The sequence below is a fragment of the Pyxicephalus adspersus genome, chromosome 1 (genome assembly GCF_032062135.1).
Source record: "Pyxicephalus adspersus chromosome 1, UCB_Pads_2.0, whole genome shotgun sequence".
Taxonomy (NCBI): Eukaryota; Metazoa; Chordata; class Amphibia; order Anura; family Pyxicephalidae; genus Pyxicephalus; species Pyxicephalus adspersus.
The window spans coordinates 148,517,617-148,539,745 of record NC_092858.1 but is presented as its reverse complement, the minus strand read 5'-3'; the positions used below and the strand labels follow the sequence as shown (position 1 = coordinate 148,539,745).

At 37.1% G+C, this 22,129-nt stretch overlaps 1 protein-coding gene across 1 annotated transcript in view; it reads left to right on the top strand.

The window, feature by feature from the left end:
- Positions 1 to 1,425: 1,425 nt before the first annotated feature.
- EFCAB5 (EF-hand calcium binding domain 5) overlaps positions 1,426 to 22,129 on the top strand; it is a 30,819-nt gene continuing 10,115 nt past the window's right edge. The window contains exons 1-12 of the mRNA XM_072430784.1: positions 1,426 to 1,618; positions 5,282 to 5,822; positions 7,269 to 7,425; positions 7,888 to 7,951; positions 9,074 to 9,138; positions 10,625 to 10,780; positions 11,558 to 11,660; positions 12,218 to 12,394; positions 13,985 to 14,077; positions 15,510 to 15,602; positions 19,279 to 19,490; positions 20,760 to 20,916. Coding sequence (XP_072286885.1) covers positions 1,441 to 1,618; positions 5,282 to 5,822; positions 7,269 to 7,425; positions 7,888 to 7,951; positions 9,074 to 9,138; positions 10,625 to 10,780; positions 11,558 to 11,660; positions 12,218 to 12,394; positions 13,985 to 14,077; positions 15,510 to 15,602; positions 19,279 to 19,490; positions 20,760 to 20,916 — 1,996 coding nt within the window. The 5' untranslated portion in view covers positions 1,426 to 1,440. The remainder of the gene's footprint in view (positions 1,619 to 5,281; positions 5,823 to 7,268; positions 7,426 to 7,887; positions 7,952 to 9,073; positions 9,139 to 10,624; positions 10,781 to 11,557; positions 11,661 to 12,217; positions 12,395 to 13,984; positions 14,078 to 15,509; positions 15,603 to 19,278; positions 19,491 to 20,759; positions 20,917 to 22,129) is intronic.

Genomic DNA, 22,129 nt, shown 5'->3' with positions numbered 1-22,129 from the left:
AAAAAGCGGGCCCGATATGTAAAAAAGAAGGATGTGGATGGTGTTATGGTGAGTCAGTATGAACAGGTAAGGAGTGTGAATAGTATTGTTGGGGTGGAGGAAAACGAACTGAAAAACATTGCAGAAGATACTAGAGGAGGCAGCATGTGCTAAAGAGGAGCTTGATCTAAAATGAATATTTTTGTGTGCAAAAAATAAAAAAAGAGAAATGCTCATCAAAAAGGGTAAAAAACAAATTGTTAATCTGCTTACCACAACATGTGTCAACACATCTTTGTGTCCTGCATTGCAGTGCTCCTCAACAAACAGTACAGTAGCGGTCGAACACAACACTTTACTGGGTAATGCAACACACATACTGTGCATACTTTGTGCCAGATTGTGTTCCTCTTTCCACTTCAAAAAATGTATGGTGTTTTATGCTTTACCTGCTATGGGATTTGTTATTCTGTTGCCTTAACAAAGCCTTAACATTTGTTGTTGTGTTTTCCGATACTGTGTGCAAACTGAGTTACTGTTGTGATACTGAGTAACCCCGCTTACTGCAGGACGTTGACCTGGTTTTTCTTTTGACAGAGAAAATTAACAATTATGAGTCATTTAGAATGCCCCAGATAAATGATGTACCGGTATACTACAGCAGTGCAATGATATCTGCTATGAGGTCTCATATACCTGTAATCACCCTGTACCGGTAGATTTGTTTAGCTGCTGAACTGTGAATAACACATTGTGGCTCTGAACCTTACTTTTTGCACATTAACCCTTAGTAACTACAAGTAAAACATTGTACATATGCTATTCTGTCGCATACAAAAGAGCCAACATTAATTTTTCACTTTACTAGGTGATTCTGATATTTATTTTGCTGCTTCACTAAATGTTTGCTCATTAGTTCCTGCTATTAGGCTTAGTACATGTGTGTACTTCATGAAAACCTGTAACGCTTTTGGTACAGAAATCTAGACCTCAGTGTAACTCTCAGGTGGTTAATAAAGCCCCAGTTAGCAGCAAGAATAAGCACCAAACTAGCACTTAGATAAAAGTTATATTAAAAATTAACATTTTCATTAAGCACTTTTCATTTGAATTATTTTAGGCTTCACTTTAATGTATCTTCATGACTTTAACATAACAAGCTCATTTATTATCAATTTAATTTTACAATTATAATTTGTATACACACTTAGACATTACAAATGCAAAATGATTAATGCAAAGAAATATGTGAATAAGAAGTAAACTTCAAAAGTATTTGTTACTGCAGTTCTTAATTGAACATGCATGTTATTTTGAATTAGTTGCTTATGGTCCATAGTAATAGTCCATAGTTTTAGTTATTTATTATGAATTTATGTTATCATTTATAAACCATTCATTACAAAATGACATAACTTTATTCAATATAAAAGCTGTGCTGCTTTCTAATACTGATGAAGCATGAACCTGGATACTGAGCAGAGGCCTGTGCTTCTTGTTGAATGGTCTCCTAGCAACTTCACCAAGCTAAACACAGCACATACACACAAATGGGGAAAGCTGTGTGTTTTCTATGAGACCAGCTCATGTACACGTTATTTCACCTGCATAAGTAAACTAAACCGAGCTATTTGTAAAGGTAAGATAAGACATTATTACAAACATGTATCTGTATTCAGAGGAAAATGTTTTATTCCGCTCAGTTTTGTGTTGTATGTTTGTGCTGTTTTCATACAATGTTACAAATTGGACAGTTTAGGACCTGATAAATTGGTGCATTACAGCGACACGCACCACACCCAAAACAAAGAAAATCCTGGCACTTTGTGTTGATACATGGTAATGTGCTTTATTTAATATGTTTACATGTAATGCAATAGGGAAGCTGATGTATATAAAAGGGCTGCCAATCCATCAAAATAGACAATAAAAAAATTGGACAAAAATTGCCTTTTATGATGAGGTGCATCAGCAGTGTATGGTAGTGCAATAGTGTGTGTTGTGGTGCATTGTGCACATGTGTAAGCATCCAGGCACATGTGCTTCCTTGTTCTAATACATTGTGGGGCCATTCAGAATGAATAGCACATTGACAACACACATAACACACATAATTCGATATAGTGCAGAAAGCGTTATGTGTTATTGCGAAAAATCAAAGGCAGCTGTGAATGGGTCCCATAGGGTACTGGGTGATGAATCCACATTGTCACTATCTTGCCTTGAGGAAGGGACGCAGGGCCTGGAAACGTTGGCCTTTTAAACATATTGTGCAAGTTCTTTTACAAAAAAGCAAGACGGGTTGTGTCTCTGGCTCAGACATGCGATGGGACGGGTTCTGGCATCATGACGTCACTCTGGGCGAAGTTTCTTTCCCTTTGAGTGACACACGGCTCCCCGTGCATGTGCAGTCCGTAATTTTAGTGGTCCGTGAGACCCAAAAGGTTGCCGACCACTGGTTTAAAATGCTTCAGTCAGGCTGCACACAGGGTGGCAAGTGTGGGACATTTGACCTCTGAGTAATAAATCCAATGGAGATTTGTGGTGTTGTCATAGCATTTTGCCTTGTTATTACAGCAATCTGTGTTAGATCTTATATATTGTTACATGATTTTTTTGGTTTGGTTTGGACACTTTGGTGTTTGTTCTCAAATACATTTTATTACTTTTTAATATTGAGCTATATTGTAGGGCTTTATTATATAGCTTTAAAAATAATACATTGTATCATTTTAGGTAGATTGTCTTATAACCACAATGCAGTACTTTAAAGAAAGGAGGTTATTATTATTATTTTTCCTAGGAGGACTACAGTAAAATAAACTGCGTTGCTAGGTGATCATGTACATTCTATATCATCACTGTCCTTGCACCTACTAAATAATCTTTGAGGACCTAAAGCAAACTTATGCTTTACCCATACAGAGCGACAGGTTTGGTTTAATTCCCCCTGACTCAGCTGCTGCACCTACTAAATAATCTTTGAGGACCTAAAGCAAACTTATGCTTTACCCATACAGAGCGACAGGTTTGGTTTAATTCCCCCTGACTCAGCTGCACATACTTATATTTTACCTGCCAATCTAAGCATCTGCTGGGAGGAGGAAATAATTTGGTACTTATAGGTATGAAGGAACGTGTGACTCATTTCCTTCCCGCTCATATACCAGGGCTGGTAATTGGCCAACACTGTCACATGAGGGTGGGGGACCTGACTATTCAACCTTGAGTCTGTACAAAACAGCTCAGAACTTATAACCTTGTTCCTGTGTAACCTCATGGAATGAATGACCCCCATTTAATATTCCATTGCTTGCATATATTTTGCATATTTGAGAAGCTAAATGTATGTGGAGATTCTCAATAAGCGTTAGCAAAAAGTCCTGGAAACTTCACATTATGTCTTGGATTGTGCATCCAGAAACAGGTCAAAATAAATAGACAAGTGTATGTGTGGTAAATCAAAACTCTCTATATAGTAGAGCCTGCCCATGCATGCACATTGTCCCCTGTTATTTTTTTGTTTCTCGAGCCACTATTAGTAATAGAATATACCTGGTGACCCGGCTATAAATATCGCCTGTCTCTAATCTTCTATAGGCTGACAACACTTTAGGCACTGCTGCACTGAAATAGGAAACATAGTTGTCAATTCTTTACTAGAAGCCTATGACTGGACTTCAAAGACAATGTGCCAACATTATTCAAGTTAACACAGTATACTTTGCTCCCAGGGCCGCCATCAGGGGGGACAAGGGGTACTGCTGTACTGGGCCCCAATCAAAAAAGCTTGACTTTTGCAATGCTGGAACATTCAGACCTGAGAGAGGGAGACCCAGGAAGTTTGCCGAGTATGGGGACCAGAAATTTCTGATGGTGGTCCTATGCGCTCTTCTAACTCCAGCACAAAGAAAGTGCAGCAATGTCTACAGGAAAAGATGGAACAGAAAGTAAATATTAGTAGTACACTTCAGACAGGGACAATGATTTTAAAGCATTTTGCACACTAATGAGGAACATTTAGGAAAAGAACATGTCATTTGCAAAAGTTTTTAAAGCAGACTTATCATCACATTTTCAACATGTACACATTTTCAACCCTATGTAATAGGGTGGCTTGCCCCTTTTTTACGCATGAATGGAATCTTTTTTAAAAACATTTTTTTAACATTTAACACAATAGGCCAAATTTATTAACGCTTTCCAAGGATGGAGAAGATACACTTTCATCAGTGAACCTGCCTGATCCAGCAAATCCAGCAAATCCATTTGATATTTGTTGCAAATGTTTTCAATCCTGGACCAGATCCATTCTAGGTTTGCTGGATCACTCAGGCTCACTTATGAAAGTGTATCTTCCCCAGCCTTGGGGAGCTTTATTAAATCAGGCCCAATATTTTTTGAGGCTGTAAAGACCAAAGGGAAAACCTGCAGCTTCCTAGGATAGTTACTTCACATATCGCATAGGCTTCTCCTTCTGCACATGCCTCAGATTGGGCATCATCAGGGGCTTTCCTCTAATGTGAGCTTCTGCCTACACATGCCCAGTGAGATCCAGAGATCCAGTTTAACACCTGCACAGTGTGAGGTTGGGAGATATCAATAAGAACTAGGAACATAGAAATATGAAGGTGGCGGTGCTGGAGAGAACGGCAAGCCCCAGAAAGAAGAGTGAAGCCAAGACAGCGCAAGATCCGCTGGACACAATGGCCCTGATTTATTAAAGCTCTTCAAGGCTGAAGAGGATACAGTGATCCAGCAAATCTTCAATGGATCCGGTCCAGTATTTAAAACATTTGCTAGCAAATAACAAATGACTTTGAAGAAATCCGTTCCAGGTTTGGCGGATCACCCAGCTTCACTGATTAAAGTGTACCCTATCCTTGGAGAGCTTTATTAAATCTGGCCCAATGCTTACATGGATGGAGGGCATATATCAAGTAAAGGTACATTTCTGGTAGTTGTTTTGAAAGTTCTGCTGAAAGGTAATATACTAAATAAAAAAACTGTTGTAGAATGTTTACATATAATATAGTTTATAATTGTTTAGGCTATATACACATTTCATACAGGAAATCAATATTTCAAGCTGATAGGTGAAGGTGAGGAGCTTTATATAAAGTGCAGTTACCAACACTAAGCAACCAAACATATCTACTTGGGGAGGTAATCTCACCCCTCTTGGGAAGATGATAGCTCCAAAAATATTTGAGGTGGGTCTGACAATTACTGCTTGATTAACTGACAAGTAACTTTGATTTACTACTAATTATTGATTATTTCTTTTTTTAATGATTAACAGTTTCAAGGCTAGGAATTCTTCAGTCATTACCCATGGAAAGTCCTACACCAGATGCTAAGCTCATCTATGACACCATGGAAAATACCCAATTACACCATTCCTCAGAAACTGATATAGACTATAGAAGAATAGTCTTGGACAAATTACATGAAAGAGGCTTAAAATTGCAACAAGAAACACTGGAGAACACGAAAAAGCAAAAAGAACTAAAAAAGAGAATTGAGGAAAGAGCTCCTGCTGATGAACTGGCACGAGAATGGTTTAGCCAGGACAAATCAACTGTTGGCACGCGAGCTTATCTCCTTGACAAAATAATGCCCTCCGTTGTTCAGGGGGTTGAAGCCATGCTCAAGGAGGCTGAAAAGAAAAAGGTTCTTGAAGATGATTCAGTAAAATTTAATCCTGTTAATTACCTTGGGGAATACCTTATGAGACATAATCCTGAGTTCTTCTCTGGTTCCGAAAAATCTGCTTATGCTCGTGGGATAGAACAAGTAGTCGCTGATCTGAAAAATAATGTTTTTGACTTAAAATGTAACAGGTAAGCTAATATCTAATAGGCAGCATGGGCTGCATAGGGTTCTTGTGTAAGAGATTGGTTGAGTATTCCTCATTTTTTTTTTGTATTGTGTAAGTGCTTTTTTGTGTCGTGGTAATTTGGCTGGCTGAGGTTTTCGGCTGAGGTCTTTATCACAAACACATTGGGCACCTATAGTATGGTATATATTACAATGTAAATACTCAGTTTGTGATATAGTTTGTGAAATAATAAATTGGTGTGCCCTGGACCACAGCAAATCTTTGCTACAAGTATAACCCTACAAAAAAATGGAGTTTCATGCTGTTTAAGCTTTGGCCCAGGTAAACAATGGTGGAAGACATCAACTCTTTCCATTTTATTCACCTGAATCTCACATAGTTCCCCTTGATTCTTTTTACTGAAAATTTTTACTGAAGGGCACACCTGTAATTTAAAATGAAGCTTATTTTATATTGGAAACATGGCTTGTGTTACCAGAATATTCCTTTGACCTCTTGTTGTTCAATGCAGTAAAGAGACAATCAGAACAAATCATATCCGGGGCAGACATTGTTATACATTGCTAACCAGGAATCCACATATCATCCTCTGTATCTAAGGTTCAGCCTAAAACGACTAGTGCACTGAAGCACTTTTTTTACTTTTAATAGTGTTTAATTAGTAAAAAAATACAAAAACTGCATAAACAATAATAGAAAAATCAAGACTAATCAAATACCAATAACAGAACTATAGCAGAACTATAGCAACAGCATAAAATAAAAGGGAAAACTGAAATAATACTTAGGTAGAGTTGGTTTGCCTTGGTCCAGGTTGCTGTGTAAAGTCTAAGTTAATAATCAGTCACTGGGCTGCTAGCAGTGCTCAATGTGCCGTTGTCCTTAGCAACAAGATGGTAACAGTGAGAGCTGTCTCTGCTAGACTTACATGTCTTTTTCTATACCAACCACCGAGATGGGACTAATATAACAATCCAATGACCTAGGAGACTAGTTCTTGGTTTTAAAATGCTCACCGTAACGATCCAACCACAAATCAGTCAACTACTACTTTATACAGAATGGTATATTGGAAATACAACGATTGTTAATAAATGGGTTTCAGAATCAATCTCAGAATTCAATCAGAGGTCACTCTATTAGCCTTATCTGAGTTTGATGACACCTGGAGCATGTGTGGTTATTACATATTAAAAACTCCCAAATATTGCACCAGTAAAAATCAACCATAAAACAAGTGGTTTTCTTCCCATAAATCCCAGTAGGCCAAAGAGATGTGAAAAGGTCCGGTATTTATCATGAAACCTCTGACATGCAGGTAAATCTGTCTGATATCCTTGTGCTTTAATTTTTTGCACCAAAGTGCAGCAAGTATTTAAATTCTGATCATCTTAGATATTATTTTATATTTTGAATAAATCATATTTGACACTCTTCTTGATGACAGGCTAAGACAGCTAAAGGAAGAGCTGAAAGAAAACCAAGAGAACAGAGTACAGGTGGAAAGCATCCAGAGCCAAGTAATGCAGAAAAGAAAGCAAGCCTTGTCCATGCAGTTCCAAGAATGGACACTAGATGTCACTGGGAGAATCCCTCTGGCACTGGTAAGGTCCAAAGCTGTCAGCTGTACTTAAATTCTAAAACTTCAATTCCATAATGTGTCAAATATCTGATTCAACATACATTAGCTGTTTTTAAAAAATCTAATTTTATTTTTCTAATTTACTTTTACTGAAAAGTTATTTACCAAAATATTCACTATTTTAGGTTACTAAACAACACTATTATTGCCAAGTATCAATAGTAGATGTTTGGAAACATTTGCAACTTGGAAAATGTAAAAAGGATAGAGTACAGTACAGGGGAATATTGGTAAGGTGACAATAAAATTGTCAGGTTGCTTTAGGTAATATGATTTTATTACCAACACTGAGCAAACTGAACATCAGGGTATGATTTTCTATATAGACTCAGGAATCAAGTTCACTATTCATGTATACATTCATGCCTTCAAGCTAATCCACAATGCAAGATAGAATGCAATACTGTATTCTGTGTCATTCTAGGTACAAAGTGCTTTGAAGTCATTCTTTGAGTTAATCTCTGAAAATACAGCAGGGCCAAAACCAGGTAAGAGCTGCTAATGTCAGTATGTCATGATGTGTGTGTTGTGTAACTGGAGTAATAAGTAGAGATGACCCATTTTCTATATAAATAACCTCCTCAATCTTGATCTGGTAGCAAACTGTTCATCCATGGGTACAAACAATGCAATGTTTGGAAATGTGACCTCCTTCAATTGTGCCATTCTTTAGGGCTTGGTCACACAGAACAGCGGTCACAGTTCTGTGGACCTCTGGTCTGTGGACCACTGGTGGTCAGCGAGAAAAGCACCCCCCTGCTCTCTCTCCCCTTCACTTCCATTACAGTTGTTCGTCGTCCATCGTCCGTGGATCCGCCAGGACTGTTGTTTGGATGATGGACAACTAGCGCTATACACATGTAAGATTCTTGTCCGATATCGGCCCTGAGCACCTGTGTACCCAGCCGTGAGCTGATCAATGAATCAGAGCCTCCATAGTCCTCGTCAGGCACCATTAGGAAGATCATTATTTTACAAATGTATTTATTTAAAAAAAATATTATTAATGGTCTGAGGGGTTTAAAATTATGAATTTAGTGGTCCACGAGGTTCGAAAGGTTGGCGAACACTGACACAGAAGGTTATGGAGTGGTTGAAAAAGCAGTTTCACTGCTTCCTGTTGCATGTCATTATCAGTACACTTGTCAACCATTTTGATAGACTTAAATGGGAATGCATTGCAACCCCTGCTGAACATTTTGTAAGGGCATGCATTAGTATTAGTAAGGAAAAAGAAAAACTTCACATTTTTGAACTGCGACAGCAACCAGCAAACGGTGAGATTTACATTGCAGTACTCCAAATCATTATAACAAATTAACTAGAGTTTGGTGCCATTTATTTTAAATAGCATCCCAATGCAACCTTTTAATGCATCTTAAGCACTTGCATTTCAGCACACAACACAAATAGGAATCATTTGTGCATTGTGATGTGGCTCCCCTATAAAAAAAAGTGCTTGTCTTGTATTAGATGCATTGTGGTGTATTGGCATCCCCGTTAAAGTGAATAGAGATTTTAACATACATACATTCATGCACAGCACAAATATAATAGAGACAAATTACATAATTAGCAATAGTTCTAATGCAACTTACCTTGTTTGTCAGAGATCAAAGAGCTGGAAACAGTGGACACTTTGGAACAGAAGCTAAGCGAAGAAGAGTTTATAGAGGTGAACACATCTCATTTATTCCTTATACCTAATTATTGATTGATGTATGACAAATAATTATACAGTAAAATGTCCACTAATAGTCCATTATTAGCAAGGACATGCATTACATGTAAATCATATTGCTTATTCTCAGTTGGCCTAGCGAATTTGACCCCTTTTCCCAAATACTAATGATGGGTGCTCCAGATCTGGATTATTAAAGCTAAAGATGACCACTAAAGTGACACTGTTGTCGTTAACAACCTATGGAAATTGTTTTCCTAATGTGATTGATTTTAAAAGTTGGTTGTTATCTAGTATTTAGCTGTTTGGTATTTAATTACTTTTCTACAGCTTTTTTTTTTAGGAAGTACAATAGCAGCAATAAGTGACATACAGTAATCCCCTACAAACCAAATCAGATTTTATTCAGCATAGGCAAAATTCTTCAGAGATGTGTCAGTGTAGGTGAATAAAAGTTACTGAGCTTTAAAGTACAGCCATCAGCTATCAATTAAAAAAATGCACAGACATCCATCCATCAATGCTGAACAATGTGAAGCCTGTAAAGGAGGGACTGCTGTAGGCCATAAAAAGTTCCAAGAACCTGACATTAAAATGTCCTGCATATAAAGACTCTTTTAAAGAAAGAATTAAAAGTCCTATTCATTTATTTATTTTCTTAGCTGTGTGCCATTTCCTGTACTTAAATACATAAAATCTCTGTAATCTAAAAGGAATCTCTCTCTTACTGCTATAAAAACAGGTCTACATAGGGAAATTTATCATAACTTGCTTTAGTGACACCTGTAAAATGTTGGATTTCCATAATTTTCTGTCCATGTATTAATGGTCATCAATAGGGAGGTGAATGTTCCTAGTGGACATGCAGAAAGAATAATAATGAAGACAGGGGCTGTGACTGTTACCCATGCTATCCAAAACTTAACAAAAATGCCTTCACACACACTTTCAAGGTGACTTTTGTCTTTTTCAAGGTACTTTAGTAAAATTGTCACATGACCTGAAAGAGTGATATTGGAGTCAACCTTAATATTTGCGGCCTGTGCAGCATTGAGAACTTTTCTAAGCAAAGTTTGTCTCATAATGAGCAGAGAGCATGACTAAATTGTATGTACAGAAATGTTACAACCCTCCCTTTTCAATAAATATAGCGAATATATTATGCAAAGGTGATCAAGAAAATGACCTCCTCACTTCCCACAATGTAGTGCAAGCTTTCCATACTTTGCATGCTGCGTGGTTATGTAAAAGACGAGAAGTAGTTTGAAAAAATGTCAGCTACTAAAACAAATAATTTCTGAATTATGGCTTGTAAGGTCTGTAGTCACAGTGTGTATTGGTTGTATCTAATGATATGTTCCTGCTAAATGCTGTATTGATCCTAATCTTTCCTTTATTTCTACTATAATAGTTGTGTTAGTAGGTAGTTCTGTAACACACGCTGATCATTAATAATACCCGCTGATAATTGTCTTTTCAGTATGTATATCCGATCATCAATCACATCAGCACGGACTTCTTTCAGGAGTTTCTGCATCATATGGCGCAATGTGCAGACATGTTCCGTGAGACCATCCGCCATGATATTTGGAGACAAATGTTTTCTGAACTCTTTCTTGTGTGTGATGCTGGAAAGGTTGGTCCATTCTAAGATGTTTTCTTTTACTGCAATTTCAAATTTTGGATGACATGTTATAAAACACAAACTTTACCAGGGTAGGCAGTTTTATTATATAAAGTTAGTAGATGTTAAGGTTTGTATACAGTTTTTTCAGCTTTATTCTCTTAAAGCTTAGCTCAAAGCAGTAAAGTACACAAAATAAAAACACTTCTGTATTTATTAAAACCTCATATTTTTTAATGCAAGCAATGTAAGTATCTGAATTTGAGTGAAGAAATTTGGATTTTTGCCCTGAGAGTAGATTGAAGGTATTTTGTAATTATTTAAGGTTTTGGATAAAAATTAGAAGATTAAACTCCTTTTAGTTATTGTGTCTTTGTCCTAGAAGGGAGATGTCCATTTATTCCCTGTTTCAGGAAAACAACATGAAGTGAGGAGAAATCCCCTCCTAGACAGCTGTTCCCAAAGAAAGATTTCCCCTCACTTCCTTTTCTGGTAATACCTGTAATGTTCTGGGTTTCCTATGATTTGCTATCTTTAGAACTGATACAGATGGTAATTATCCCCAGGACACAGCAATAAAAACGTGACAGTGGTTTTACCCTTTTCCACTCTACTTAAACTACAAATACATGTTTTGGGTTTAGCTACACCTTTACCTCTATATCCACTCAACAGGTTATCAGAACTGATCTTTGTATCACTACTGTGTTCTAGAATTACTCATGTTTTATTGAAAGCTATGAAACAGATATTTGCTATTTAGTTTTATCTTTTGTAATTTTGTTCTAGATTGGTTTCCTGGACAGACAGCGGGTTCTGGCCCTTTTGGAATTATTCTTTGACAAAATAAACTCTGAGGGGGAGGAATGGCAGCCACGAAACCCTCGGCAATGTGAGATATAGTTTACATACTTTGCAGAAAGATTTGATAACTGAAGATAAAGCTTTTTTTTTTTTTTGTGAAAAGAGAAAGACGCTTACTCTTTTCCTCCTTATTTTGTGTCAGGACAGGACATTATGGAAAATCTTTCAAAGTCACAAAATAAAATAGGCTTGGAACGTAAACCAATGTTTTAAATGGGGGGACAGTCCCTCCTCATTTCCAGCAAGTTTATTACAGGAAGTATTATAGGAAGTGTTGAAAATCACAAAAAGTGTTGAAAATCACCCCGCTCTATGTACAACATTAGAAAATGGCTTAAAGTGAATCTGGTACATTAAATAAATGCATTATATAAATATATATGTATATATATATATATATATACACACACATATACCATCAGAATCTTCACTATCCCACATTTCTAGGTACCAAAATATTGAACAATTATTTTTTTTCTATGTCAGTAATATGTGGCATATATATCACACACTATTTATCCTGTTTGATTTGTGTTTATATGTATGTAGTGTATTTACTTAAGTATGGATATATTTATTTTTCAGGGCCAGTAATTGAAATAGGTGAAATGGATCCAACAGACTTCTGGGTTGATTTTCAGGAAGGAGCTAACCCCCCAGAAGAGAAAGGGGAAGAACAAACTACTGCAGCCTCTATTATTACAATTAAGTCTACACCACCAGAGGAAGACCTGAAGAAGAATGTGGGGGATGCAGGGGAAGGTGGGCTAGAAGTAGAGATGTTGTAACACGTTTGTCCAGATGGTTGATCATACACCTATCCCAGTTTCTGACTGGAGGAAATCCAGCATCGATTAGCCCTTTCCTCCCCAGCCCTACTTTCCTTGGTCTACTTCTTTCATTCAGTAGTTAATTTCTTTCAATGGGTCTGATTTATTAAGGCTCTCCAAGGCTGGAGAGGATTCACTCCAGTGAAGCTGGGTGATCCAGCAAACCTGGAATGGATCTGGTCCAGGATTCAAAATATTTGCTAGCAAATGGCAAATGATTCTGAATAAATAAATTATGGGTTTGCTGCTCTATTCACCCATCTTCACTGATGAAAGTGTATCCTATCCAGCCTTGGAGAGCTTTACAAAGTTAGGCCCAATGATGGAAGTTCAGCAAAGAAAACTGATGACATGTGATTGGCAGTAACCAGCCTAAATGATCCATTAAAACAGACTACAATATATTTTCAATATGTACACATTTTGAATATTTACCATAACAATGTTAGTTTGTGCACAGATTTTCTTTCTCTAGTGGCTATGTGTATGTCAAACACTGCAGTTGACACTAGAAAACTTATTAAAATGCAAAGACATTTAAACTGTAGTGTTTCACTAAGGAGAAGATCACAGTTACCTAAAAAATAAATAATAAATAAAATAAATAAATCATGTGCAAATTTTTTAAAAAAATAATTGCTCTTGCCGGCACATGAAAAAGTGGTAAGTGAAAGTGAATGATTACTTTGCTGTGTGAATGTTTGTTTTCTGTTCCTCCTGCTAGGTCTCTACTCCTTTAGTAAATAACCCGTCTGGGTACTATACCGTCAGCTCTCCCTGTGACACCTACTGACAAGTTTATTACATAATTACTTTCCATAGGTATTTTTTTTCATGTTGGGTTTAGCATACATGTTGAAGCATAGATATACTAATTTTATCAATGACAAGTCACATATTTAACCTCCCTAGCAGTTCATTTCTTTCCGGTTTTATATGTCTAAAAGCGGTACATTGTTTTTCATGAAAATTTATTTTGCGGTATAGTATAATAGTATTGGTATAGAAAGTTTGAAACACAAAATCATTTAAAAACAATACATTGAATACATTAAAAAATCTATATATTTAAAAAAAAAAAATTTAATTTACAATACACAATTTTAATACACAATATACTCATACTATTATATATACTGTAAAATAAATGTTCTTGAAAACAATCTACTGCTTTTACACAAAAAAATCCAATGTATTGCATTCAATACAGTTATTTTGTATTGAATGCAATAGAAATGGATTTTGAATGTCCCGCCCCGCCCGGCCGGGATGTACACACGCACAGACGTCACCGGGAACTCCCCCCCCCGGTGACTCATCGGATGCAGAAGCAGGAAGGAGAAAGAAGACCTGAGATCGCACTCGCACACTCGGGGTTACCGTTAGGGAGGTTAAAGTGTGCATGAAAGCCATGATTTTACTGTATCCATAGGACTAATTGCACTTAGCAAGTTAGCTATGATCACAAATGTTACTTGACCATTGCAATTGATTTTTGTTTACTTAACTATTATTTTTATAGGTGCAACAGATACAACAGAGAGTGAACAAGCCACACAAGCTGAAGACAGTGGCAGCAAAGACTCACATTTTATTGAGGGCAAACCTTGGTCAGGTAACTAAAATGGTCACTTCTTATTACACCTGAAAGAGATGTTGCTTATGTTGTATGGAATAAACACAAAAAATTCTACACACTGACCAAGCTGCAGATGGATTCCAGGTCACGCCAATAAATGTACCTTCATGCCATAAAATCCAACTAATATCTGGCTTGAGTTGATTAACACACTAGGGTCTAGCACATATGGCACATATGGCCTTCTGATTTTGGTTATAATCAGCTTGCGCATTACTTTTTTATTCCTTGCAAGTTATGTTTGTGAACACATAGAAAAAACATCTGAAAATATCAGTGAGCTATATCCTATATAGACACTCCAGCATACATCAAAATCTGAAAGATCAGGATATCCATGACATGGTTAGACTTCAGGACTGTACATGAGAGAATAAAAGTGCCTCTTTGATGATATATTCAATATAATGATAAATGTGGCCATGATATTAGTTCATGTTTATTTTCATTTTACATTTTCCTTCTTGACTGTGTTCCTGAACTTTTAACTCACCAATCTATTTAGTTCCATAATAATTCCTGCAAATATAACACACTCCCCCATCATACTGTCAAATTGTTAAATTACTGTCAAACTAAGCCCCACTTGCCGCCACTCAAAACTCTCCCAGCCTTAGGGTGACATTTTGTGTGCAAGTGGGTATTGTTATTTGTTAATTAGCATGTGCAGACAAGGACCTTGGAACTCTGATGTCTGTCCATCTGTCATTCTGTAGTTGTCAACAAAGTCTCTGTTTGTCAATATCACTGTCTCTCATTGTCTACTATCCTGCTTGTTCATACTGGTTCCTTAAATGTATTCATCTATTCACTGAAAAAGTGTGAATGCCATAACATGGCATACAGAAAGAATGGTAGACTATTGGTCTCATTTACTAAATGAGATAGGAATCTTAATACAGTAATACACTTTAATTATTCAGTCATGTGCAAATGAAATGCAGTAAAAGGAAAATTGCCTTTACAATGTTTTTTATGATTGGATACTCATATTGCACAGTGTAAAGATTTTAAACTCCTTTATAAATTCAGCCTCAATGTGCATATAATAAATGTTTCAGGTATGTGACAGCATTAATATGGTTTGGATATATATTAAGTTGTTATGATAGTTTACTTACATTAGAAACTTTTATTTGAAATGATGGTGTACATATACCGGTAAAATGTGCTGTAGAAGTATGTTGTTCTCACTGTATTGATTTTAGAAAGGCCCATCCTGATGTGACTCCACTGGACTGATGACATCCCTGTTCACACATCTCTGTGTATGACAGAGAACATTGATCACCCATGCAGTCCTCCCTGACCCCTAAACTCTATACATACTCATATGTATATTTTTAGCCATACAAAATACAAAAAATTGTTTAAAAATATCCAAAAGGTAATTCTTGTTTTTTTTTAGGTGATCTGCTGACTTCAGATCTGGCTATCAGGTACAGTTCATATGGTGACAGAAGTCAACATGAGTGTCATGACACTGTCTCTAAATTTACAGGTAATTATATAAATAATTGAATTTGACAGCTATATTATTCAGTATGTATTTGCTTTGTTAAAGCCTAACTACATCCCAAACATTTTTTTTAGATATAGATTTTTATTGCTTTGTGTATGTTAAGGAAACTTCCCCTAACTTCTGTTAGTATTGTTATTGATGGAAAAACCCTACTACAGGAACAAAAACAAACCAGCAAGACACTCCTAGCCTGCACCATTATAGAAAAAGAAAGAGAACATTGCTTTCTTCAGTGTCTTGTTACTCTAACATTACTAAATGTTCTAGCACATGCTCCTGTTTTAAATTTAGAAGTATATCACGGGACCTGTTGAGTGTTCAGAGAGAAGGGCAAGAAGAGGGCATAATCACCATGTGATGCCCTCCAGTTGGGAAGCTCTTTAGAAGGGTGCCTATACCTCCTATGCCTGAATACATCTCTTCAGTGGAAGGGGGTTTAAACTTCTGACAATGTTATTCATTGCCCTTGATTTTCAGTCCCAGTGCCAACTGCATCAACTATATCTTAGACATTTCTTAACACAGTAACAAGTAGTGAGGGGAAAGTGTTCTGATGGAGTCACAGACAGAAATAAAATCTTAGAAGTTGTATCTCTTCCCTACTAAAAAAACAAAACAATAAAGTTAAAATGATATGAAAATGTAACTTCAAAGGCTGAACCGATTTTCTCTATGTGCCATTATTCAAAATAGTTCTAGTTTACAAATTTTATGAGCTCCAATATCTAGTAATTTAGTGAAATGTCGGAAGTTCCTACCTTGTTTAGGAAAGGCACCCCTCATGTTCCTCTATTGACAAGATTTATCTATCTGCTATTTGTGCCTGAATTAATTGTCCAAGTGTTTGGTAACAAAACATAAACAGATAACTAAAGCTCTAACATATATAATTATAGTTATATAGCCACAAAGACCAAAATATATACAATATTATATATTTATCCCTGTACTTCAGCAAAACTCTTCTGTACTATTTACTCTGCTGGCATTTTCAATACTGGGCTGTTCCCCTTTTGGTAAGATAAGGTGACGTAAGTTATATTATATATTTTTGTCTCTGCACTTCAGCAAAATTCATCTGTACTATTTACTATGCTGGCATTTTCAATACTGGGCTCTTCCCCTTTTGGTAAGATAAGGTGATGTATGGTGGGCAGAATTACCAGAAAGTTAATGGAAAGTGGCAGTGCCAAAAGCCACATCCTAAACTATCCAACATAGAGGATCAGAAAGGTTCAATATACCTAAAAAAAGGAACTTTAATTATGATAACAATATTAACAACTTATGATAAAACCACACATGTAACATGATGGGGTTTCATTTATTGGTGGCATTAATTGGAATTCATAAGTTGCATTTAATGTCAATGGTTTATCAGGAGAGGAGGAAGCCTATGCAATTTGTAGCAAAACATATTTTGAGACACAACTTAAGGGTTCCAAGGGTAGGTGCATCAGGGGCACACATAAATACTCATAGAAAGTTGTGATAACACATATTGTATGTGTTACAATGGAAAGGACTTCTTGATTATGATGGACAACACTGTCGTATATATCTATTATTTACATAGATGTTACACTAAGAATGTTCCTGCATTTCCCCACTGATAAGATGTATATAAAATGTCAAACTGATTCTCTGCAGCTATTCGGGTGGGTTTACTGTGATAAGCATATGATCATTCAGTTAATACTACATTTTTATGTGCTGCGCCATGTGGAAGTAGCTTTTTATAGGACATCCAAAGTTCACTTTGATGTGGCCATTTACAGTTAGTCATGTGTGTTTTCTTTGTAAGATCAAAGGGAAAGTCTGGCAGCCAGAACACACATATCATCTGTTCTCTTTGGAACAAAGTAGAGTCATCAAAATACTCTGACTCAGTACTTTAGGAATCCAGTACTTGTAAAATATTAGCTTTTTATAATATAATACTGTAGGCTAGAACAACACTTCCTGGTGCTTTGTTAATAGAAAATAAGATTAGAAAAAAACATTACACTGCTCCTAATTACAAAATAATAGTGTATATTATCTTTGTTATATAGTGTATACCAATTTGTGTTTTTAGTCGTATGACCTCGGCCTTGTTCAAGAAGTTGTTGCTGTAAAAAATCTTGCTAGTTAAAAATACAGCTAGTTGTTGGTGCTTTAGGTGTTAATAAACAGAAAACATATATTTTAGTTTGGTGAGGAAGGGTTATAACTTTGTCAGGGTTTTTATTTCTGTATGTGTCCTTGTTAGAGAGATTTCACCTTATTTCCTGCCTTGGTTACCACACAAGAAGAAAACAGAAATTTATTTGGAACTCTGCAGCATATTTTTGTAAATAGGTTATTCTCTGCAATCTAATAGATTGATAAAATGGTCTTGTTGGTCATCCTAATAAAGGAGCCTTGTGTCTCCAAAGTTATATTTATTTACTATCTTGTCAACATTATAGTTAATTCAGGTATATATGACCCTGACAATAAAGTCTTAAACCCAAAAATGACACTCATGTTACTATCTTCAAGTCCCCATTGACCTTCCTCCTCTCTGTCACCTGTAGTGGTATGTAGGATCCAACAGTTGGGTTCTTTATTTCAATCTATGTTCAGTCACCAATGCAAATACCAAAACCAAGATCAGGAGGTGAAAGATGTTCCCCTCCAGAAGCTACCAATAGAAAAAAAAAGTACTGAACCTACTGCTACAGCCAAACACAGACCGCTCTATTAGCCAGTAGCCGCTCTATTAACCTAACTGCATGCTTTTTGGGATGACATGTTGGTGACATGCCTGTCCCTATTCACTTGCTTGAACCCACTTCTATTTACATTTCTCCTCTTTAAGTCACAACTTTCCCTATATAATCCATATTCAAAGTAGTCCTGAGTGCCCTCTTGGACTGACAAAGATACCACTTCCATCGTTATCGGATTTACCTGCTTTTTTGTGAATGCCTTGCAAAACACCTCCAAAGCTGAAAGTCTTGTGGGCTGTCATATAAATGTCAGGAAACCATATGCCTGCTGACTCCTTGCCATGGAGATTCCTGTTGACATGCTTGGTGTCCCACATTGGAGGAAATAAGGATGGGGAGGAGCAGACATTAGTTTTGTGTAAAAACACAATTTCAGCACTGTGAAGACTGGAGAGCTCCAGACATAACATTTGCTTGCCAAATCTAGAAGCTATTATTATAACATATTAAAATTCTTTAGAAGTAACATTTGTTATAATATAAATATAATCTATATGCCAGAATTAGGCATGCAATCATTCTTCTGTATATGAGAGAAAAACATTAAAGAAGATATTTTATAGCTATATCTCTAATATTATCCTAGGACCTTTTTCTTAATTCCCATGTATTTTATACGTCATGTATTTTTTAACAGTCACTGATTCTGATTTACTTTACTAGCATCACTTTACATTGTAGGGGAATTTGATTTAGCCTAGAGGTAAAAAAATACTTTGCAAATTAAAAAAGTAAAATTTCACGAACATAAAAAATAACACATTTTTTCTTTACCAGTGTTTATAAAAAAGACAGACTGTGAATACAGTAATTTAGTAAAAAGTTTTTCATCTATCATTTTTTTTTAAAGAAAACAAAATTATTCAATGTCATACCTTATTATATCCCTTTTTTTGTTACAGATCTGTGCAACATCATCTCAGACATTAATACCCGGGCTCCTTCACGCATTCCCAGTGCTTTCAATGACAGTGCTCTTAACCTGCCCCAGTTTGTGCAATTAATGGAGACATTTGTTGGAGATGCCCCTCTTCCAGCTGTCGAGAAACTCTCTTCCTTTATTCAGAAAGAATATGTGGAGACCGAAGAGGAGAGAATTGCCTTACTGGCTAAAGTAATTTTCATGATTTAATATTGAAAATCGTGACAAATTAGATTGTACATCAATGTTGATTTTTTTAAAATGTTTGTTTTGATAAAAATATTTAGGGGAATCAAAACAGAAGAACTGACTGCTACAAAACTAGACCATCTGCTCTGTTTTTTCTTCACAAATAACCAGTCAACCCATGCAAATATCGACCAGCCATTCCTTCCTTTGGCCACATGCCATGATTTTCATTAGTTTCAATGGAATTATTATCATTACTGTGTCATGCTTGGGGAGACTGGGCCTCTAGAGGGTGCTACGGCTTGCAGAGGAGTGGTGTGAGCCCTGAGAAGATCTAAGCAGTAACCAGGTCTTCTTCAGAGCCTCTTGTGGTTAGGATGTTGTGCTGCTGGTTATTGCCAGGTTGTGGTCCTTGGGCACACCAGGGTGGGCAGAAGAATTGTCAAGGAAGGCCTAGGTCGAGGCAGGTTTCAAGCAAGAGATGTCAGGTCACAAGCCAAGGGTCATATACCAAAGATCCAGGAAATTAAGACTGGTGACAGGGGGGCCACTGCAGACACAGGGAATACAGGAGGCACTGGAAGCGACAGGAGGCACAGGTGAAACGGGGATAATCACAAACACGGAGGAACACTGGAACAGCACAAGAGAACTGGGAAACAGAGGGTAACACATGAGCTGGACAGAGAAAAGCAGAGTTAAACAGGTCTAGAGGAAATGCCCAGCAGAGCTAGGGGTCTCAGCACTAGCAGGGACACGTTGCACGAACACTAAGTACTTTGTCTGAGCTAGCTAAATAGCCAGAGATAATTAAAAAACTGTTTCCTGATTGCCCGGCGGGATGGGTGAAACTGAATAAACTTGAGAGCGCAGGCACACCCAGAGTCACAACTGTCCGTATGCGCAAGAGAGATGCGCCTGCGCTTTAGTGAGGAAGAGGTGTGACATACTGGCTGGCTGCATAGCAGGAAAAATTGTTCTGTTTCAACATCAAACTACCCTAATATTTACTAACTCTCTTAACTAGTCAGATCATAGTATGCACAATTTTTTGGGTAAACTCAAGTTACGTACAGAGATAATATACAGCAATTCTTTTTATACTTCATTTTCTGTTATATAACAGATATACTTTTAATCATTGGTTTTTAGTAAAAGATACGAAACTGTAGGGCATGTTTAAAGACATGCATTTTACTTGTTTTCTATTATTCTATTTGTTATTTCCAGTAATTCAATTTTATTTTGTGATTCTTTCTCCCTTCTTCATAGGTTCGTCAAAATGCCCTTATAGCAAAGCAGGAGCTTGTCCTTCAGGCTCTGTTTGAGAAATGGGACAATGAAGGATCTGGATTCCTAGAGTTTGATGAAGTTGGGGGAGTTTTAGCCAAATACAAGGAGGGGATGGAATCAGAAGTGATGGCTAAAGGTGAGATTTTTTTTAAGATATGCACTACAATTATTGAACCAAGCGGAGGTGTATGTCAAATCAAAGTAAACCAATCATACAATTGGCCAATTTAATTAAGCATATGAAAAAGAAAGCAGAAGTTAACTTTAGTGGAAAGCATGTGATCAGTGTAACCAAAGCTTATAAGGCCCGGGTCATTACCAGTATTCCCCAGACACCAATCCCCCAAATAATCCCCGCAGTCTTCGCTTATAGCAGCCCCTGCAAAGGGAAAGGCACAAGCAGAGTTCAACGCATAGTCAGGAACAGGCACAGGTCAGTAACAGAGAATACTCAAAAATTAATCCAACACAGGTAAGCCCAGCAGACGCTATAACAGGCACATCTGACTAGGAGCAGAGAGGCTTTAAAGCCCAGCAGCCAATGACAGCCTGGGATAAACAAGAACTACTCTGCTAATCAGCTGCACACAGCTCCAATTCCCTTCAGCTGTGCAGCCTCAGTGTGGAGGATTCAGAGGGAAAAATCCCTCAGGGCACTGATTCTGAAACCCCAGTGCTACCACAAGCGCAACAGCTGGAGGGAATAGGCTGTGCACGCCCCCCTGCAGTAAGGCATTGCCTGGGATCGTAAGTCCAGAGGGCGCCTCCTAACCTAGCTATAGTAAAATTACATGCAAATCTTGTCCTGTTCCAAAAGTTGGGCTTGATGCACAGCTTTCCTTCTCCTCCTTCTCCTGGCATGTCAATTGATCACTGAGCCTGGATATCACATTATAGGACCAACAGTGGGACCCAATAAGTAGTATTTGGTGGAGCATGCAAGCATTAAAAGTCTATATTTTTACAACAACCTGAATCCACCTATTGATATATGTTTTTCTCTAGAATTTACTTTGTTGCATGTATTTATCCATCATAAACTTAGAATTGTACCAGAACAAACATTTGTCTGGGCAGGGCTCTGTCAGCGGTGAACTTAGAAAAGCCTGATTGCCTAGCCAATTTTGGATCCTTTTGCCCTTTTCAAATACTGCATATAAGCACTTCACTAAATCTAACAAAGAATGTATATCAGACAGCATTTGTACACTTTCAGGTACACTCATAATTAGTACCAGCTAGGGCTGGACGGAGGAGTAGGCACTTGTGCGCCTCCATTTGAAGGGGTACAAAAAGTGCAGGACCTACAACCCATGCTTCAGACACAGCTCATGAGGGGGTAAACACAT